General features: G+C 41.7%; 1 protein-coding gene across 1 annotated transcript in view; it reads left to right on the top strand.

Annotated features, from left to right (window-relative positions):
- Nucleotides 1-9,374: 9,374 nt before the first annotated feature.
- ERGIC1 (endoplasmic reticulum-golgi intermediate compartment (ERGIC) 1) overlaps nucleotides 9,375-12,985 on the top strand; it is a gene marked incomplete at its 5' end in the record, with an annotated part of 35,750 nt that continues 32,139 nt past the window's right edge. The window contains one exon of the mRNA XM_009704880.1: nucleotides 9,375-9,436. Coding sequence (XP_009703182.1) covers nucleotides 9,375-9,436 — 62 coding nt within the window. The remainder of the gene's footprint in view (nucleotides 9,437-12,985) is intronic.

Raw genomic sequence — 12,985 nt, forward strand, 5'->3', positions numbered from 1 at the left:
GGTGGAGTCACCATCCCTGGAGGTATTTAAGATATGTAGATGTGGTGCTTAGGGACATGATTTAGTGGTGGACTTGGCAGTGCTAGGTTAACGGTTGGATTCAGTGATCCTAAAGTTCTTTTCCAACCTAAATGATTCTATGATTCTATGATCTCTGCTAGGAGCCTTAATAGCAGCAGGTATTGAATGAATCATAGTCTGTAAGCTCTTCTGCTGTCTCTAGGGGTGCTTCCTCCAGAGGTAGTAGCAGCAGTAATATGAGGAAAGTAAGTTGTGTGGTAGCCCATACTGCAAACTGGTTGAAAACTCTTCAGAACCATTGTTCCAGCTCATTTCATGTGCACTTAAACGTGTTTCCTGAAGTGGGGTTGAGGTTGCACATTCTCCTCTCCCCACTTCACACCCGCCTTGGTTTCCTGAACTGCTAATGCACCTCTTCTGTCGTGAAATGACAAACTTAAAAATAGATACAGTTATACAAATCTTGTGGGAAGAGCTGGTTGTCTGTCTCTGGATCAGATCTATAGCTCTTGTGGGGAATCAAATAAAGGTGACTGAACCAACCATCTCTGCTCTTTGAATCATATGTCTGTAATACAGCAATATAACAGAAATGTTCAAGGCGGCAGATAGGAAAAGGTAAGAGGAAGAACAGAATTGAGTAGAGTGACAAATCCAAGTGTTATGTCCTTGTCTTCAGGGAAAATTAATCCTTCTCAAAGTTAAGGATGATTCATCTCTTCAATGGCAGCTGAATAGAAGTTGTTAGTTGTATGGATTTGCTGATGTCTACATGAAATAATTAGAGTCTGGTGTAATTCAGAGGGATGTAGCCTAAAAATGAATTTATTTAGAATGTCTAAATGGTAGATGCTCTCAAAGAAGGGAAGACACTAGAAGTTTTCTAAGCTGTTATCAGACAGAGCTGCGTCAAGATGACTCTTACCGAAGATGAAATGGATGCTGGCATAGGCTTGACTGTCCAAGGTTGTGTTTGGCAGCTACCTTGCTCTTTGTGTACCTTCCATAGTGCATGTAGTTTTCATCAGAAGCAGTCTGGGATTGTTGTTTTGAATGAATGTATGTCCCTAGAAATGTACTGTGCAGCAGTTTTTCTATCCACCAGAAACTCAGTATAATTAACAAAGAGTGCTTTATCTTCTTTTGACAAAAAGCGCCTTTTTTTTTTTTTTTTGAAGAATGAATTTCTTAATACTTAATGTGTCTGTTCTGCATAGGATACCTCTGTGTCATTATATTTCTTGAATGTGGCAAGTACAGTGTGTAACGGTAGAAATACTCTCTTCCACGTTGTAACTCCATTTACTGGCGAGTATGTAATGAATGGACTTTGTAAGGAACAGGCAAGCTCTTTGTTACGTTAGTCAGGAGTTGGTGTGTGTGTGTAGAAATACTGACGACATACCTTCTTGGATTCTTGATATTTGAGGCCTGCAGCCACGCTCTGATCCACTTTTCTTTGGTTTGCAAGAAGGGCTTGACAAACAGAAAAAAATAGCAGCACTTGAGTGTATCTCCAGCTTGCAGGAGCTTTGTTATTTGCTGTTAAACTGGGTAAGGGCATTACTAGCACATGAGCAGAAGCAGAAGGGGAAACAAGTTTTGAAAACTGCTGTAACTGGCTTGTGTTCTCCTGTGCAGTGGCAAGGAAACATCTCTTGCATGAAATAGTTCTTAAAAGGCCAGTCTAATCTTGTTTCAGTTTGTAGAGCAGAGAGCTTGGCCTGCAAATTCAGTGTTAGCTGATGTGCCAGGTTTTAGAGCTTGCTTTCTTGGTATATGAAAGTTTTAGTGTGACACAGTTGTGTTTTTGAAAAGGTTCTGAAAAGACAGACTTATTCCTGCTTTCTGATTTACGCAGCTGTCTTGGGAGTGAATTAACCTGGACTGCAGTTGCGTGAATACTGTGTGAGAAGAGGGAATCTCAACAGAAATCTTGAGTGATACAGCCCGTCTCAATGCCCCATAGCCTCCCACTGAAGTGCCAACTGCCGCTGAAGACAGGGTTTATTATTTCTTTGCTCCTTTGTGCTGTGATTTAAACTTGAGCCCTTGACCAAGGGCTTTTGTTGATCCAGGAAGCCGTCCCAGCTTGGGAAGGTGTATTATTCTTAATTTCTTCAGATAACCAAGCTGTCCCTCTGTGTATGTACCCACAGGTACCTTGCCTTTCTCTCTTTTGCTCTGCAGCCCCTCTGTTTCTGAGAGCAGTCGTGTTTCTTACTAAGAAGGAAGCGATCAGGGGTGGAGTTTTTGTTCAGGCTGTGAGGCTTCACCAGTTGGCTTTTTCTTAGGTGGGTTTTCCTCTGTATCTTTGAAACGCCAGCGACATCTCCCCCACACCCTATTTCTTCTCTTTGAGAGACATTATGGTATCTGATCGATTATGATGGAGATGTTGCTCCCTACTCGTAATGAACGAGCATTTGTCCAGCACTGGGTCTCCAACATGCAGCATGTTGGAATACAAACACTGGCTCCACTGTTCTTCAAATTTCTTATTGCAGTAACAACGTAATCTTTCTAATATTTTCAAAGTTAACTTTTTGTATCTGTACTCGATAATTTCCCCTTTGTGTAGTTTAGTCAAATCTGCTGTAGAGTTGTCAGTTGTTTGTTTAACTTAATAGTGAAGTTATGTTTCTGCTGTTAAATGCTGTTCTTTCAAGTCACTTCAAATAGAGTTACTTGTTAATGAAGTGAATTGGTTCAAATCTGTTTTTTTCAAAGAGATCTCAAAGCTACTGATGTGTAATAAAATTAAGGTAGGTGTTCGCTGTGCACTAGACTTGTTATTGAGAGTGAGTAATGTCACCAGGAATTAGTGACCTCAACTTCAAACGTGGTATCTGCTGAAAAATAGATGCCGCCTCTAAAAACTAGTTAATATGGGAGGTGGAGAATCAAGGGATGTTTCAACATCCACATTCTTCCGTGTGAATCACAGCCATGGACCCTTACTGCTAAGACAAGATGACACGATGTATTGACCTGCTAAAGGTGGAATGTCAGCCATGATATTGATTATTTTTATTTTTTTTCAAATCGTCTTTGACATCAGAAACGTAAGTTGCTGTAATGAATGATCGTGTCTTCATCAGTGCAGCATCATCCCCTTTCAGTATGTGCTGCAGAAGTACCTACGATAGAGCCAGTGTGCTTCAGAAAGACGACTAATGTCTAAATATTCCGTTCTTCTGGGGAAAAACATAGTCTGCCAGAAGAACAAAAACATTTTTTCCCTGTCTGTGATCATTAAAGCTAAATTTCTGAACCATCTGAGGAGAGGAAAAGGGTGAAAAGTAATCTATTTGCTGCTGACTGACTGTGCCTGAATTCTGTTCTGTGACCAGGTGTGACATGTGATTGTGTTGCACTTTTGCATGGCTGCTTGATTAACTGAAATTCAAAATAGAGTCCAAGAGCTGCAAAACGAACTTTCCCTTGCCCCTTAATTAAATCAGTAAAAACAGACCTTGCAGAAGGATACATGAAAACATCCCACTGCTGCCTGCTCCAGAGTTGTGTTTCAGTGTTCCGCAGACACAGCTAAAGCATTTGGTGTCTCTTTGCAGTGACTCCATGCTGTGAGTCAGTAGCGTAAGGAGATTTATAAGCTGTGCTCTGAATGTCTGCCCTAGGTGACATGGCCAGTGCATTGCTCCTTTGTTTGTGCCAGGGAGGGGTGGGCACGCTTGAGGGTTGCAACAAAGGCTGTAAGCTGAAGGAGGAGTTAATGTTCTTCCTTCTCTGATAAGAACTCCTAGATATCAGTTTCCCTTTGCTACAAGACATTCAAATTAACCACCGTCTAGTTAGTTCTACTTAGAAGTTGTTTGGTTTTTTTAAATGCCTCAAGTTCTGTGCTTCTTGATCGTGAAAAAGTTAAGAGCATCTTACAAAGATGTTGCTGTAGTATTTTATTAAAGTTCTTTTCAGACTCCAAAGATGTCATAGGGCATTCTTCTGTTTGGAGAGGTGGTAATCTTCAGTGAAATAATGTATTTATTACTTCATTTCCTGAAATATTTCAGATCCAGGCTTGAAACTGTTCAGGTGTATATAAAGCACGCCCTGGCTGGAAACCCTGTCCATAGAAGCTCCTGCTGAGTGAGTGAGCTCATCCCTGTTCTCAGAGCAGGCATTTGAAGCATCTACTCTAGAAAAAACTGGCACTGTTGGGTAGACATCTTCTAACCTCCCTGTCACCCATCTTGCACTGTCAATCAGATCGATTTGAAAGGAAAGTCAGGAATCACCCCAGGGCTGGTGATGTCAACTTGCTTTATTCTGTTGGTTTTAACCTACCATTGCTTCTGCATAGCCAGCCTTGGACATGATTGTTTGTGGCTGTCCCACTCAAATAAGCACTACTGCATCTGGCTCTGGCTTGTTAAACACTTTCATGCTTTCTGTGGCTCTAGGAGATCCTGAAAAGTGAACATGAAGAGTATATACTTCAGTCTGACGAAAAAAATTTTGAATAGCAACAGCCCATATTAGTCTAGACATAGCTTTGAAGTCCTTCTCATACTTACTGGCACTTGAAATCTGCCATCCTTTTGTTCAGCTCCATTGAGGTGCACCCATCTGCAATTTTACCTCACCATCCACTTCTGCAACTGCAGTAGACCAAACATGTAATTTCTGTATTTCTGACATGATTGTTGCAGCCCTGTGCATCAGACAGCCAGAGTTCTGCCTCAGACCTTGCTTAATCATGCTAAAGTTTGTGAATTCTCTGTTTGAACCTATTTAGGAATGATCCTTGTGCTGCTCTTCTTTACAATGCTGTTTTGCCAGTTTGTTGACATTCCTGTCAGGAAGGTGAGAAAGTTTGGTGTGTGTGTTTTTTTGTTGTTTTTTACGTCCTTTCAGCATTGGATTGAGTATTGTACATTGAGTATTGTAGCATTCCCTTGTGTTAGTTATGAATGTTGGTTCCTGCAAAACTCTGACATTGCCAAACAGCCTTTTTTTGTTTCTGTGTTCACAGCCATGCTCGCCATTGAAAGAAAAGACAATTGATATACTAGATGTGTCAGGAAGTTCCTTTGTTATACTGATGACAGCCTAGTTCTATCTTTAGCCTTGTGTCCTGGTATTGCAAGGTCCAGCCTTCCCTTTATGAGGATACGTATGACCTGGAGGAAGAACTTTCCTAGCAGAAAGTTTGTAGTTTCCACTCTGCAACTGCTGGTTGATTAACTCAAAGGTATTACTTCGCCTTGCAAGTCTTGACTTTCTGAGGGAAGGAAGAAAGTTTCCAGAAGCTATGTATAAATAACATCCTGGCTGTCCTGTGAAAACTGTACATGTGCCTGCTTTGTAAGTGTAAAGTAATGTATCCCTGTGTGAAAGCAGGGTAAACTGCTGCACAGTACTGCAGGTTAAGAGAGTTCACTTAGCAGTTACTGCAAGGTGGTGAACATGCTGTAAATCTACACCCTGATTTCTCATGGCCTGTTAGGATATGACTATAAGACTATCAAAGTGGATATTCACAGTGTAGTACAGTGTGTCTTGCTGCATTATGAGCTGACTGGTGTAACCTTTCTGAACATCCAGTCTTCCTCCAGCATTAGTAATATCTTCCACTGCTTTGAATGTGTCAGTATCAGAAATCTGTAAGGCAGCTTTTGCAACATACAGAGCATGAGGTTCCTCTCTGTTCCCAGGGTACAAATACTCTTCCAAGTGACCAATGCCTCAGGAACCTGGAGGCATATTGGAATTTTTACTGCAGGTGCTTGCAGGAACATCTGACCTGAGGGCAAGTAAAACCTGTTCCCCTTTACCCTGTGTGCAACTCCATGACCTCCTCCCTCATACACTACAAATCATCTGTGGTGTCTAACCCTTATTCTTTTCTCTTCCCAGGGCAGCGTAAGTGATCCCCTGAAATTGCTTTGATCTCTGTGACATAGGCAAGAAGATGGTGGCAAAAGCAGAAGGGTCTTGGCAGAAGCAGAAGACTAGTGGAGTCTAGAAGTTAATCAGATTTTTAACCGTTAGGTCTGATAGGAGCTATGACTTTCATAAATATCTGATTTATTTGGGCTTAGGGTTTCCTGTTACAATAACTCTTGTCAACTTCATGGATTTGTTTGAGCAGTTTGCTTGATTTATTTATTATAATTAGATGTAATTAATGAAGCTTTCTTTGGGGTTCCATCCTCTACATATTGCTGGGATTTAATGTCTGTGGTGTCTCACAGACACACTTTTCAAGCTATCATTGAATCCTATGCATTTTATATCTTCTTGTAACTTGGAGTTTAAATCAGAGTTAAGATAGCTCTGTTCCTTGGCCGTGCCGGCATCTCCATCATTCTCTTCCAAGTTCGATGTCTTGCTATGCTTTTGGGCTTCCAACTTGCCCTTCTCTGAATGTGTAAACGCAACTACTGTTTTCAGCACCCTGGATCAAACTAAATAAATTGTACTTTCTCAAGGTGTGGCCAGCAGCAGATGCTTTATGGGAAGATGCCTGGTATCCAGAAAAGTATTGTTCCTTTGCCAAAGTGTAAACTCTCCTAATCCAGAGCATGTCTTTTCCAAGTAAATGAATGTTCTGCCAGGATACTTGCACATAGCCAGTCCTTTTTCTTGTGGTCTGGTAACCTCTTGGACTTACTGGTATCATGTGTCAGTGAGCAAAATCTAGACAGCAGTGTTTGTCTCTTACTCCAAACTTGTCTTTTGCTGTTCTCTTGCTGTTAATGTTAATTGTTGTGATCATTTCAGTGTCCTTCTGTAAGCTTAAACACACCTCCCCAGCTTGGCTTCCCTTCTGCTGCTTGAGTCAGGTTCTGGATGTCATCCTTCAAGCTTCTGTGATCGTCCATAAGATCTCAACTGAGCTTTCCTCCTTCCTCCTTACCATCCAGTCTGCTCTCATTGCCTCTGTTGCATACGTTGTCCATTCTTGATTCTGTGTTATTCCATAGTGTCTGTCCTTATCTTAAAATGTGTTAATTCTACAAAACAAAGCCATGAAAGCTTTATTCAGTTCTCCTGGGTTGTTCTGTACTCTTGTATGTGCCTCTAGTCTAAGTTCAAGGCTAGGATGCTCTTTACCTAGCAAGCTGTGTACGCTGACGGTGCTCATACATTCAGTGATCCTTAAAGCGCATTAAGGGCCTCGTGTGACAACTGCTGCGAATGTGCAGTACTGTGCTTGCAGGGAGGCTTGAACCTGTAAGTATAAACCCAAGAGTTCTCAAAACTCCAGGCAAATTGGAACCAGAGACTTTTTTAAAGCCCTTTTTAAATGTGTGTCGTGGTAGTAGGACAGGGAATGTAACGTTGTGGTAGAAGAGATGGGAAGCAGAATAGCACAGAGAGGATGGACTGCCTTTTAAGCACTTCAAGCCAGGTGATAAATGTGACTGGGAGCCATTGATCACTTTCTGTAGTGTCTTTGCCTAATCCTAGCTTACTTATGCATGTAAAACTTAATTTGTGGGGTTTGGGTGTTACGTGGTTAAAATGGCAGTTTGAGAGAGAGAACCCTGCTATGACATTGACTTTCCACTGAGTTATCCAAAAGCTAGACTTTTTTTTTTTTTAAATCCTGTGATGGGTCATCATTTTAATACTTGTAAATATTTCTTATTGTAAGAACAAATTTCCTTTTATAGTATCCACATGTGGCTGTTTTTACTGAATCCAGCATAGAACTATTTCCTATTTCTAATTGTTCACTCACACTCAGCAGCTCTTGCGTGTTCATGTGCTCTCTGTCTCTCTCTTTCTTTCTCTCTCAGCTTTTTTAGCCTTGTTGATCTATTATTGTGACTTTGGCAAGACAACGCCAGCTTTCAGCATTTAATGGGCTGTGAGCAGGAACGATCAGCTACTTCCTCTGCCTGTGAGACCATGATGTCATCAGCTACTCTGGGTTGCTTTACCATCCGCTGTTGCTTTGGTATATGTGGAAAGAATGTAAACAGCACTTTCCAGATGTTCTCAGGGCAGCTGGAAAGCCATAAATGGACTGTTTGGTTCAGGAATATTACTAATCTATTTAGGAGATGGCAGTGAATAGAGTCATAAAAACATATTAGCTCCATGCATATCCTGTGCAGCATGCCTGTCAAGTGTATTGCAGTGTGTTCTTGAAACGGTTAAGTGTTTACATAGCTTGTTCAGGACTTGAGCTGGGCAGGTGAACTATCTTTATACCCGCTCTCCTTCCCCCTCTTACCCTTCCTTCCTCCAGCTTCAACTCCTGAATGAAACACAGCAACAACGTCCTTCTAACCTCATGCAAGGCAAATGCTGTTTTGTTCACCCAGAGTGCCTCCAAGTTGTAAGTGATCTCAACAGATGAAGAGTGAAAAAAAGAAAGATGATCTAGTTTTTAAACTCTCAGTATAATATTTGGTGTAGTAGGAACTACTGAATAAACATGGGAGTGTTTCGTCTTGGTGCAGTATAGAGTAGAAATTTGGAAGCCAATGTCTCTCATGCCTGTCCAGGGCTGGAAAAAGCATCAAATCTCACCCACTTGTGGTATATCCAAAAAAAGTCTATTTTGGGGGAGAGCCAGTCACTTCCTTCTTTAGGGTGTGAGTATGTTTTTAATGCATTAATTACTTTTTATTGAGTGGTGGAAAAACTGATGTCAGAGCTGCATTGCGGCCGGACGTACAGGAACACAAGGTTGTAGGAAATAATACAGCTAACATCATAAGGGCAGTGAAAGTTTAACCATGGAGAGTTTAAAATAGGAAAGCTGAGCCATGTGGATATTAAAAGATATGACTGAATCAAAACAACAGTCTACCATTAAACTGGATTTTGCTGGGGGAGCAGTGAACTTCTTGGGTTAATTTCTGTTGTGTACCCATTGTCCAAGGGTAGATTTCTTGTCTCAACACCTTGGTTTCTGACTTTCGTATTGTCAATTTCTGACTATTGCAGGATACAAACTACAAGGGACAATATAAGTTGTGTCTCACTTTTTTTTTTTTGTTGCCAGGCCTCTTTATTCAGGAGTCTGTAGAGTATCCTTTTCCTTTTACGGTGGTATATATAAACTTGTCCAGAGTGACTTTTTCCCTGGCATCTCTCAGTTCAGATTGCACAGATCCGTGACAGCAAGACAGAGGGAGATGGAGAGAAGTGCTTTGGAAATTGGAGCCAAGAAGGAGTGCGTTACATAATTGTACAAAAGACAAAGGATTTTTTTGTTTTGGTTTGGTTTTCCTTCTCATATCCTTCTGCAAACTGAAAAAATGTTGTTGGAAAGCTGGATGGAAAAAATTCAGCATCATTCATCCCTGTGGGGACATGAAATGTATTGAAATGTTCCACCTGTTTTATGGCGGTTGCTTTTCCTCTTTCAGGTTTGACATCTACAGGAAGGTGCCAAAAGACCTTACACAGCCAACCTACACAGGGGCTATTAGTAAGTAGCACTTCTTTTTGATGTTCTTGCATACCCCTGTTCTAAAATTAAAGATCGTTTGGCTTCTCTGTCCCTGGGGTGTTTTTTTTAAAGGGATATTAAACACTGGAAAGGGTATCCTTTGTTGCTGAGACATCTCTTTTTGCCCAATCTGTCAGGTTGTACTAAATGGCAGAGTAGTTTGCATGGATTCAGAATCTCAAAAACAAAAAGTAGTAAAGATGTAGTGTCATGAAAGAGAGCTTCTAAAAGCTACGGCTGAAATACCCACTCTGCTAGCTACTGAAGTAGCTAGAGAGCTTTTTTGCCAGTGTCTTCCCATAAACAGAAGCTGTGAGTCTGCTCCAAACACTGATTGGGGGGATGACTGCAGATTTTTTTACCTCTCGCCGATAGGCACCCCCTCAGTCAGTGTGAAAAGCAGCTGCTAACAGTTGCATTCACAGTTAGCGTACCCAGGCATTTGCTTGGTGAGGAGCCTTGAGGAACCAAACTGCTACAAACAGGGAATCCGGGTTCTGGATCAGTAAGGAGTGGTGTGGGTGGCAATATGCAGTGGCCAGCAGTGAATATGATTTGGGAAACGCATATTTCACTCACAACGTACTCAGGGGATTCATCTGATGTTCTAGGTGAGACTAATGAGCAGAGATCTTATTTTGTTGTTCTTTGTCATGCTTTTAAAGAAGAAAAATTGCTTGGTCAGAAACCACCGATAGCGATCCACTCTCACTCCCATATATCAATACATAGACTTCGGCTGATATAAATCTCTTGCCTTGGGCCCCTTTTCCTTCCTTCCTCCTCCTGAGGGAGGCTGTAGGCTGAGTAATGCAATTTCACACAATTATATGCAGTAAGCACACTGTGCAGAGTGGTAAACATTGATCAGGTTGATCCTGCCAGGCCTGCAATTAGACGGCTAATGCAGCTTTCCTGTTCCATTGAACAGTAACTTCCTTTGATCATGTAGCTGTGCTCCATTCATCCATTCTTGTAGATGGGTCAGTAGCCTTGTATGTCATTGCTGATGTGAGTGACGTCATATCCCTTGGTGACAGCAGGCATCAAATAGAACTGAGTCAGTACCAGTGAATCAATAGACACAAAGGAAAGCCCTTTGTGAGCTAAAGAAACTCCTCACTCCTTCCTGTGAGGATGGTTGAAGACTGGAACAGGTTGCCCAGGGTCGTGTGGAGTCCCCATTCTTGGAGATACTCCAAACAACTAGTCCCAGCCCTGAGCAACCTGCTCTACCTGACCCTGCTTTGAGCAGGGGAGTTGGACGGGATGACCTCCAGAGAGATCCCTGCCAGCCTCAACTATTCTGTGCTTCTGTGCAGATAGCACATTACTCTAAATATTTACTTTCAGAGTGTCCTTGTCCTCCATGTTCTCCTGACCGCTGAAGTACTTGTATGTTGACTCCCTTTTAGGTTTCCTGAAACTGTGGACAAAGGGCTCGAATAAAAGTGCTCATTTAGAGGCATATGAGATTGAGTGTTTTGAAAGAACACTTTGAACTTGTTAGTGATCCTGCCTTCTCTTCTGTTTTGGAAACTAAGAGTTCCCACACTATAACTGGGCTCCCTTTGAGAATTTGTATTGTTATGAATCACCTGCAAAAGAGTATGTTTTAGAAACAAAAAAACCATCAAAGGCTATCCACTGTTGGGCTTTCTGATCTTCAGTAAACAGCTCAAGTGATAAGTCTGTTGTGGGAAGGTTTGAAGGCTATGACTCTTACTTAAAATTATTAGCTGACTTATTTCTCTCTATTGTTATTTGCAGCTTCTCAGGCTTTGATTTTCTTCTCTAACTGGTTCTCCTTCTTTTTGTCAGAGTGTTTTTAGACAGCCTGATATAAGCTTTTGAACCACACAGACAACCAGCAAACTGTGGTGACTTTGCATGTGAGGATCTTGTGTGCAGCTTTCCTAATGGGCTTTCTGTCTGACCAAGCCTGTGACTTGTAATTTGAAAGCCAGTAATCTTACGTGTTGTAAGAGGCCATGAATGAGACCAGCCCATTGCCATGCCAGTTTGAAGCCTGGGAAGGTTGCATGATTTCGTGAAAAATGCTTTAGGGAAGTCAGCTTGTAATAACGTTGGGAGCTTGAAGGTAGGGTAAGGTTCTGCCTCTCAAAAAATGTTCAAGGGTCTAGTAAATATGGAGAACAACTATAGCTGCAACTGTATTTTGGCTTTCTTTTAAGTCCTCCAAGTTTTACACAGCAGATATAAAATAGCCCGTGGTAGCTGACTATTGATTTAGGCCCTTCCCACATGATGTCTGCTGAAACTTTAGTTCCCTATCACTTCTGGTGCTTGAAGGCTCTCTGGAGTAGGAATGGGTTTACTGCAGGATTCCTACAGTTGCTTTTGGATTGCGAAAAGGGCTTTTATTGAAAAGTTTGAGGTTTATTAGAGAAGAAGGCATAGATCAGATTACAGAAGAAAGGAGATGGAGAATACCACCTCTGCTTCTGACCACTAGGGCTAAAGTGGCCAACTCTTCTAGGAAGGAAGCAGCTCAGGGAGAGTTAAGTGTTAGGGTATTTTGATGGAGAAAAACAGGCAATCTTGAACACAATCAAGTTCAGAAGCCAACTGGAGGGTTATTGAGGCTTTCTAGTATGTATAGTTTTGTAATTTCAAAAGTTGCAGTGAATGCAGCATACAAGGTATTTCAGATCTGTGTAGCAACCCTTCCGCTACTAAAAATTAGTAGGAATGAAGGAACCAAGAACAGTCCACTGCAGTTTACTGGAGTGAAGTTTGTATGGAACAACATACCCACTGCTGTTGACTTCTCTGAAAAGTGTGCAGAAGTTACTCATTCCTTTTTCTCAATAAAAATCTCTTCTTTTGGACAGCATTGCAATCCCTGTGCCACTCAGCTAGTCATACCATTGTTGTCCCTCTTCCACCAGATGCTTGTGCCAGTCTTTGCAGGCCTTCCTACCCCTGTGTACCGTGTCTGTCATGCCAGCACACGGCCATTCTGACAGACCTGACTAAAGTGGTGACAACTTGGCCGTGTTTGGGTATGTAGGCAGCATCAGCACATGCCCTGGCTGGCTGACAGTTGGCATCTGCCTGGACAGGAGCAGTCTGACTTCTTGAGAGAGGGGTCTGCAACTCGGACAGCTGCTGTAGCAATCCTGCTATTTAACAGTCAGTGCGGATGCATAGTTTGCATGCACATGTTGTATGCACACATGGTAATGTTATCCAGAAATACTCTATGCTGTTTGGAGGCTGGAGTTTTAAATACACGTCAGGAAATATCGAAGTTATGATTCACCTGGCATCTGTAACAAGACTCGTTCCTTGCAATTCATAGCAGTTTGCTCCATTGAATAATAAATACTATTAATTTTATGCCTTAATATAGACATGGATCCACATTCTCAGTCTGTATGATGTGTTAAACACTATGCGTTTCCTTCATTTCTTGTGGGGTGGGGAAGAAGAGTCAGGAATATACACAGATGGGGGGTATGTATCAGAAGAGATATGTACAAAAATGATAGATTGTCAAAGCTA

The sequence above is a fragment of the Cariama cristata genome, unplaced genomic scaffold, assembly GCF_000690535.1.
Source record: "Cariama cristata isolate BGI_N322 unplaced genomic scaffold, ASM69053v1 scaffold19197, whole genome shotgun sequence".
Taxonomy (NCBI): domain Eukaryota; kingdom Metazoa; phylum Chordata; class Aves; order Cariamiformes; family Cariamidae; genus Cariama; species Cariama cristata.